Below are 8,507 nucleotides of genomic sequence, written 5' to 3'. Positions count from 1 at the left end.
AATAATAATAATAATAATAATAATAATAATAATAAAAAATCACTGATACCGATTGTAAACGACGTTTACAATCTTGTATACAGTACATGTATGTTACATCAAGATGAAAGTACTTTGGAGGCTCTCGCCATGTAAAAAATAATTAGAAACGAGACAAAGCGTGTGACTTGATGCGTTCGTCGTGTCTCATTATATTCCCATAAACATTGGTCAAAATTAACCGATGTTTAATTAATTCCTGTCTCTTTCTTGATTATTAAAATTTGATTTGACTTAAAAAAATGGCGATAACTATCAACGAAAATCATTTAAACTTAGGAGAATCAATTTCACTAGATCTTTGTAATTAAGCTAAAGAGATGAGGAATCAATTAAATTTCAGTTAACTGAAGGATTCTAATGATTTAACAGGTTTTTATAAGATTTCAGAGAAACTCGAAGCTCTCCTTATAATTATGCATGTTGATTTTAATTGATATATTTTGACATTTATTTTAAAACGGAAAAAACTATTCTCGAGTTCTTACGAAAGCGTCACACTGAATCCTTCAATTTTAATTAATGTTTAGGAACGATTATACACACAATAACGAGTTCGATGACTCATCTTTTTGCGCACTGCCAATAAAACAGTATTTCAAGCGCGAATGATAACGAACCTTTTGATGATTATCTAAACCCTCTGAATCTCGAACAGCTTGACATCTGTATCGTACCATATGGGTGGTTCGACATTTCTCAAATATATTACACCCCACATATAGGTGCGAAACCACGCGGTCGTGCCAGGGTTAGCCTGATACCGTCTGATGAGAATAGGATGCGGCACTGGCAATAATCCGACAAGGGTACCGTGTTGCAGAAACTTCAGGATTTCGCTCTCGTCTGTCAGCCCTCTATTAAGATCAATAAAAGAAAACATAAATATGAAAATGATGAGTGTTGTTATTTATAAATAAGACAAAATTCTCTAGCGGGATTTTAAGCGCCGGTGGACAACATTCTGAGATCAATGACCTATGCTTGTTATTTATAAATAAGAATGCTCACTTGTCGATGCAGATTTTCTCAACCTGTGGAACGAGGACTTGAAGCAATCGCATGATGGTTTGCAGAGGAAGCTTGCTCTTCCACTGGTACACCCAATCGCTAGACGGCACCCACTGATTAACGTTATTGACATTGTTGTTACTCGCTTGCTCAGCCACACGAATGCCACCCTTCTGAACAGCGAACGAATTATGATTGTCGTTATTGATTGGATTTATTAATCAGATGTTCATATATCGGTCTTTGTTACTATTGAACATCAATGGAGTTTTTTCAGTTAAGATTTCAGTTAAGAATAAACAATTTCATATCTTTGTTCCTTACCGGCACCACGGAATTTTTGGTCGCATTTATTGATTCTTCCGCGATATCTTCCGTCTTACTCTCCGATCGATTACTAATCAATTTATTAATGTCAATGCTAACCGATGGACTCAGTGGATGCGCAGATTCTTTTTCTGTCATGTTCTCAATACCTGTTAGTTTGACAAATTTATATTATTTTTAAATTTGAATTTCTATCCAATAATATTGTTATATATTCTCAAATTTAGATCTATGAACTTAATTGTTAGTCTACATAGGAGACTCACCGGGAGTCTCCAACAAGGATGCCTTCAAAGTGCCGGGTTCAGCAGGTTGCGCGGGATGCGATCCTTCCATCGCGGCCTCGCTGACATTCTCGTTGGACGTACTTGCAGGCATGTGACGACGCTGCCTCTTACTAAGGGACTTCGCGATCGTGTTGCAATCACTGGGCAAATTCGCGAGAGCGTGAAATACTTGCCGTTTGCGTATTATAGTATAAACTAAGTTGCTATTTCCATCAAATTGATACTGAAAATCGAAAATAAATGGTAAGTCTAAATTTATATTATTTATTTATAATATAATAATAGTATAAAAACTGACCCATATTCCATAAACTATACATGTAACAAAATTAATAACTAAACATTCAGATAATTTCTATTCCAAAACATGCAAAAATATTTTTCTTCCCATTAATTTTAATAAAACAAATTTATTAGAAAATGTAAAGAAGTAAATTATAAAATAAATAAAGGAAAGATTAGTTCTTTTTCTAAATTTGCGAACGATAATACTACATAAATTACACTTTTTTTACACTTTTAAACATCTTGTATAATTGAAAAAAATAGATTATATATTGTGTGATTGTATAAATGTACATTTAATTGTGTGTGTGTGCATTTTGCAAGCGTATTACCTGAATAATATTGTTAAAGATCTCGAGCAAAAAGAACACCAAATGGTGATTAGTGGGTGCTGAGAAAAGGAACCACGGTGTACTAAATGCCTCCAACAAATGTAGCAGTTTTGTGCTAGCCACCATAGACAATGTTTTAAGGTACGGCGACACATTGACTAGAATCGTTAGTAGACAGTCGAATAACGGTTGCAATCTTTGATGACCGGTCGTGATGATTTTATGAAATACAGTGACTAAGAGATCAGCATGCGTTCCTGAAATGAAATTATTATCATTTTTAATATTGACAATTTAATAATTAATGATTTTAATAATTTACTTTACAATTAAAAATATAAATCTGCAATCAAATACTCTATTAAATACGTTTTTAAATTAATATATTTAAAATAGTCTTCTGATTCTTAAAAACGGTATATATAATTATCACACCTGTAAAAACGGGAATATCCATAGGCACAGTAGCTGTATAGGGTTTATTCAATCTCACTCCGAAATTGCGTTCTCCACTCAAGAGAAGTAAAATAAATACACCGATGTGCATTAAACCAACTCGTGCTAAAAATATCGAAAAGCTAAATATACATATATAATCTACTTAATTAAAAATATAATTCATTTAATGTATTATTCCTCCAATCAAATTCTGAGATATTTTAAATTACGTATTTCTTCTGAAAAAATCATCAATTACTATATATAATATGTAATTAAATGTTGAATTAAAAACAGTATGATAATATAAATATAAATGAGTAAAACAAAAAACAAAAAAATACAAACTTACATTGGTCAGCACGCGAATCATTTAAGTGATAAAGAATCGGCACAAGAACCTCAAGAACATCCGAGCTCTTTAGCACATAATATAAAAACTTCTTGTTGTAATCACACATCTTCCAGAAGAAGACTAGCAGCTCTTGATGAAAATGCACTTTTTTGGTCGAGTTCGGCAGATACGTTTGCATTAATGGATTATTCAACAGTCTAGTGATACCCTTTAGGACAAATTGGAAATCTATGGAAACAAAAACATACATTTCAATCTATTTCTATATACTTATTTTCTCATCTTTCTAGGTATTTGTTTTTTATCTATAAATTGACATTCACAATTAACCAAAAAATTATTAATTGCAAATATTATACTTCAGAATCAAAGAAAAAATGTTTTTAATTTTACTCCTTACTTAATTTTAAACATATATTGCTTTAACAAAACTTTAAATAAAAATCTAATTATACAAAAATGTATAAAATTAAATATTAAAATTTTTTACCACATCCAGTCAATTTTTATCATTACCTATTGTATATACATATTGAAATATGTAAAAAAGATGTTTACATTGCATTATAATAATATATTAAATATTAAATATTACCTTCATCACGGTGGATTCGACTCAAATAATTAATGAACAAATTGTCTCCGACTGCTCCTTCTTCCAATGGTATTCCACCAGTAGTGTCATGATCTAAAGTTACAATCAAGATTTGCAACGCGACATCGACCAGCGGCTCTAAGGAATCGGTGAACAGTAAATGATTGTATGGCACTCCATATCCGACAGGATCGTATGCGCATACTGTGTTTAAAAGCGATGTAAACATAGGTAAAGCGTGTCTGTGAACAATCGTATGTAATTACAAATTAAATAAAAAATATGATGACATATAAATATCCTATGTAATTGTTGGATTATTTTAGTGTACTATTTAAATATATTATATGTATAAGATATGTTCCATGATTGAAAAACTTGTATACAAAGATACAAATAATATAACAAGTATAAAAATATATACATTATGTACAGTTATACTGAAATAATTACCTGTTTTCACTGCTAGTCAAATGTTCAATCCATCTGTTCGGTGTGATTGATAGATCCATCGGCGGATTGTACATGGTTTCGCTGAAGCATGTCAACAAGAGCTTCAACAATTCCGTGCGGTTGGAATCTAGAATGGGATATCTGGGTGGTGAATATGCGAAGCCTACTCCCGCTTCCCATATATATTCACAACTGTCTATCGACTGCAACTCATCGGCTTTGTCCTGTAAAGACATTACGAGGCATAACACATTCCGCATTTCTTATCGAAACTCCGATATCTAACGAGGACTCACCGGACCGGATTTCCTGTTTGCAGTTACGGTAAAATCAGGGCAAAACAATAGATCCTAAAATAGAAATGGATTTAAGATCAATTACTTTACAGACTATAGATATACGTTCTACACTACTATAACATATTATTCTCATATTATATATAAAATATTAAACATCTAATTCATTAATAAATAATATAATTTTTCAAGTATTTCAAATTTTAATATAATTTTATTATTAATAATAAAAATTTAAACATACATTTTAGACTATAATAACAAAATTATGAAAATATTTAATATGTCATTATCTACTTTAAATATATCTCTTACACAAAGCGCGTTCAATAAAGAATGTGCCAATGGTAAGCTCTCTTCGTCATCTTTGCCAGGTAAACTGGACCAAAAGAAGCCTTTCCAATCAGGATCCTCAAATATGTAAGGTAACAAGCGTGTCAGCAAGCGACAGCAGTTCAAAACAATCTGATGCTCCCGTTGAGTTCTACAGCTACTATCCACCGCCTTTACTAACTTCTCGACAGCCTTGTAGCATAATGTGGCTAAATTGGAAGGTGCCTCTTCTCTCAACACACGAATTTCCGGAGCTGGAATTAAGGTGAAGATGTCCTGAACGTTGGTCACATTCTCAGACCAGAATTGATCCCAGAATATATCGTCCGATGCATCGATCACCTGTTGGTACAATTGCAAAAATAAAATTTATGTGGTACGATAACTTGAAATGAAATTTTGATAAATTCATTAATCTTCATCGTTCAGTACATAACATATATTTCAGGCTTTTCTAATTTAACAACTGATTATAAATCAAAAATTTTAATATGATAAAATTAGAGATTCTGTAATAAAATATAATGAACAATGAGCAAGAATAAGAAAGAAGGATATATATATATATACTCTTTTTATATGCCATCTCACTCTGACTTATATTATTTTATTCTAACTTACAAAACTATGAGTCACTCAAAAGTTTGTTCATCTTGTGATCAGACTTTATTATTTAAGATCTCTAAGTAAAACAAAGTATACTGACATATGTGCAGAGAGTAAAAATCTAATCTTTATTATTATATATACACAATTTTCACAATTTATTTATTATAGCAGTCATTGTAGCAATTAAACAAATCTTAAAACAGCTTGTATTATTATGTTTCAATAATCTCTATCAGCAATATCAAGTTTTACATGACAACATATGTTAATCCTTTTTTTTATTTAACACATTAACATTATGTATATATAAAATAAAAAATGCAGATATTCTGGATTTTTTTTATTCATCACAGAGATTCAACGATTGCCAAGATTTCGTCGAGAAATCATACTTATGTCAATCTACCACCGATCATATGTCATTCGTCAAGTAAACAAGCGAATATCTATACCTGAGTTTTCGACGTTAATTGCACCACAGCTTTCCGAAAGTTCAGCTTTGTATCAGCATTGCCCATTGCGTTCCTCGTCGTCACCAGTAACAATTAAAGATTCGTCGCAGTCAAAAGGGGAATGAAAATGTGTCGCTGCTCTTTAAACGGACACCATCATCGCCATATTTGCATTGTGACAGCGGGCAGGATTATAGCTGATCAGAGCTACCAACCAATGTTACTTTTCGCGCGAAAAATATGAATGAAAAAAACAAGGTACTCGATTCCCATTACTGGAAAGCCGTTGGAAATACTTGGAAATCCCGAGGAGAGAAAAGGAAAGAATTATAAATTGTATGTCTTTTTAAATTATCTGCAGAGGTTCAACTTTATTAAACCAAACACAATCTACCTTGAGAAAGAAACTGAAACATTTATCTTACATACTATATTATATAGACATGTATATATATATATATATATAATTTATTTTTTTCGAATAACGTTTATGCTTTAAAAATAAATATATATAAACTTTATAAAAATTAATCATTTCTTCATCATTTCTGTTTCGCTTTCGAATAATGTTTGTGCAACTCTTTTCATTTAGAAATTATGTTTATCCTCTTCTTGTTGACAAATTACTGTTTTCTGTGCTGTTAACTGTTGCTTTTTGTTCCACTCTTCCATCTTATCAATAGAGATCCATACATCATTTGCGAGTAACTCTGGCTCTTCAAATGCTGCGAAATGACCTCCTCGAGGCATTTTGGTAACTCGTAAAAGATTCACGAATCGTGTTCTCAGTTCGTTTGGACTTTGAGTCAAGATTTCGTAAGGGAACTGTACACAAGCGCTAGGAACCTTTATCGGTGTTCTATAAAAAAAAAGACGCTTAATGTTTAACATTTATACATTGCAATAATAACAACTTGCGATAACAATTACATACGATTCCAAAATCCTCATCAAGGATCTATTCGACTTGGTATAGTATTCAGCGTATATTCTCATAGCTGTAGTAATGCTATTCGACATCCAATAGATCATCAGATTATCGATCAACTCCTCGTATGTATATTTCTCTAGAAATCCACCGTCTGCTCTATATTTGTAAGACGGATTTGTACCGGTTGAAAATTTTTCAATGATATACGCCGCCAAACCAGCAGGCGAGTCGTTTAGACCGACCCCTAAAACACACAATGCTTTGAAAATACTAGATTTTCATTCATTAAATATGCGCAAAATTTTCTTACACATTCAATTAATAGAATATAAATGTACGTTAACTCTTTTTTGCGTAATTGTATGATATAAATACGTCGCATACCAACTGTATCCGGCTTCGTAGCTTGAATATGATAATATCCAGCCTCTCCAGTAAATAAAAGACCAGTTCTTTTTTTAGTTTTTCCCCAAGGCAAAAACGATTCTTTCAAAAGAGTCAGTGCTGTTTTTAGTAGGGTCCATTTATTGAACACTAGGCACAAATTGGAATGCAAACCCAAAACGCTGCAATTTGCACAACATATATATCACTATTTAATCAAATTTAGTAATATAGTATAGTTATTATATAACTACTGATGTAAAATGTATATGCTAATCCAATTCAATTTTATAATGCCAGTTGTCATAAAACCAGGTTTAACATACACAGCATACTTTATTATAACAGACATCCTCAGAATTTCTGGAAATTTTAGATAAGACGTCCTCTAAATGTTCTTAAAACGTCTTTTGAATATTTTTAAGATGTCCATGAAAGTCTATATTATATAAAAATTAGCGTTTATACAACATTTTACGTCAGTAGTTGATAACCTTATTAAATCTGATTGTAATGTGCAAATCATTATTAAGTATCTTTAAGCATCTTTAAAGATAGACATATCAGATTTAACTGATAATTTTAGGCAATAAACTTACTGTTGCGGATATAAACATGATATAGTGTGGATGACGGAGGAACCCCAATCGCCACCTTGAACATAATATTTATCATACCCGAGTCTCAACATGAGATTCTTAAAAACCACACTCATTTGAATGGCCGAAAGTTCAGGTATCGTAGCTGCGCTGGAGAAACCAAATCCAGGTAGCGAAGGCGCTATCACTTCAAATACAAAATCGTACTCGGGTTTCGGTGAGGTCAGTAATGGAATGATTTTATAAAATTCCATTATGGAGCCGGGCCATCCGTGCACAATTAGTAATGGCAAAACACGTTTTCCTTCTGTTTTTTTCTTATTTGGTTTCACATGGATAAAGTGAATGTCTAATCCTGCGTTAAATATAAAATATGTAAATCTGTAACTCAATGTAACATTAAAAAATAATAACATAAAAGTATATGTAATCAACTTTGATACTGAAATCATCTTATAGATTTCTCTAAATATGTAAAATTGAATTCTCAGATCGAAAAAGTAGTTCGAATACTTATTTCATCCAAGATTTCGTTTTAATTTACTTAAATTTATTTTACTTAAATAGATATATAAAATTTTGCATAATATATATAATATTAAAATAAAATAAAACACATAAAATTACAACAGAATATACAATTATAATTTAAAATCTTATTATAAGTAAAATTATAGAATTTACATCAGTATAAATAGAATTAGAAATAAAATCCTTATGTAATACTAAGGATTCTAAAATCCTTACGATTACATAAGCATCTTCATAATAGTCTGCAAAG

At 31.4% G+C, this 8,507-nt stretch overlaps 2 protein-coding genes across 2 annotated transcripts in view; both read right to left on the bottom strand.

Annotated features, from left to right (window-relative positions):
- Positions 1 to 9: 9 nt before the first annotated feature.
- Positions 10 to 5,977, bottom strand: LOC108746741 (protein HID1). The gene is made up of 12 exons (XM_018483676.1): positions 5,813 to 5,977; positions 4,734 to 5,093; positions 4,419 to 4,472; positions 4,123 to 4,346; positions 3,670 to 3,911; positions 3,072 to 3,302; positions 2,717 to 2,842; positions 2,282 to 2,538; positions 1,644 to 1,887; positions 1,375 to 1,526; positions 1,051 to 1,223; positions 10 to 896 (listed from the first exon to the last, which is right to left on the bottom strand). Exons 1-12 carry the CDS (start codon positions 5,876 to 5,878, stop codon positions 674 to 676), a joined length of 2,352 nt encoding a protein of 783 aa, XP_018339178.1. The 5' UTR covers positions 5,879 to 5,977; the 3' UTR covers positions 10 to 673.
- A 375-nt stretch (positions 5,978 to 6,352) lies between these two features.
- Positions 6,353 to 8,507, bottom strand: part of LOC108747012 (juvenile hormone epoxide hydrolase 2-like) — a 9,052-nt gene continuing 6,897 nt past the window's right edge. The window contains exons 4-7 of the mRNA XM_018484217.1: positions 7,727 to 8,081; positions 7,128 to 7,309; positions 6,747 to 6,987; positions 6,353 to 6,671 (exon numbers count right to left, since the gene is read on the bottom strand). Of these exons, the coding sequence (XP_018339719.1) occupies positions 6,401 to 6,671; positions 6,747 to 6,987; positions 7,128 to 7,309; positions 7,727 to 8,081 (1,049 nt within the window). The 3' untranslated portion in view covers positions 6,353 to 6,400. The remainder of the gene's footprint in view (positions 6,672 to 6,746; positions 6,988 to 7,127; positions 7,310 to 7,726; positions 8,082 to 8,507) is intronic.

The sequence above is a fragment of the Trachymyrmex septentrionalis genome, unplaced genomic scaffold, assembly GCF_001594115.1.
Source record: "Trachymyrmex septentrionalis isolate Tsep2-gDNA-1 unplaced genomic scaffold, Tsep1.0 scaffold19, whole genome shotgun sequence".
NCBI lineage: Eukaryota > Metazoa > Arthropoda > Insecta > Hymenoptera > Formicidae > Trachymyrmex > Trachymyrmex septentrionalis.
The sequence above is the reverse complement of the archived record's forward strand: the minus strand, read 5'-3'. Positions and strand labels throughout refer to the sequence as shown.

Coding starts and splice junctions, on each gene's coding strand:
- LOC108746741 (XM_018483676.1), bottom strand. CDS start 5,878: ATGGGCAATGCTGATACAAAGCTGAACTTTCGGAAAGCTGTGGTGCAA. Junction 2,539..2,716: donor GGATATTCCCGTTTTTACAG/GTGTGATAATTA, acceptor ATTTCATTTCAG/GAACGCATGCTGATCTCTTA. Junction 1,527..1,643: donor ATCCTTGTTGGAGACTCCCG/GTGAGTCTCCTA, acceptor TCAAACTAACAG/GTATTGAGAACATGACAGAA.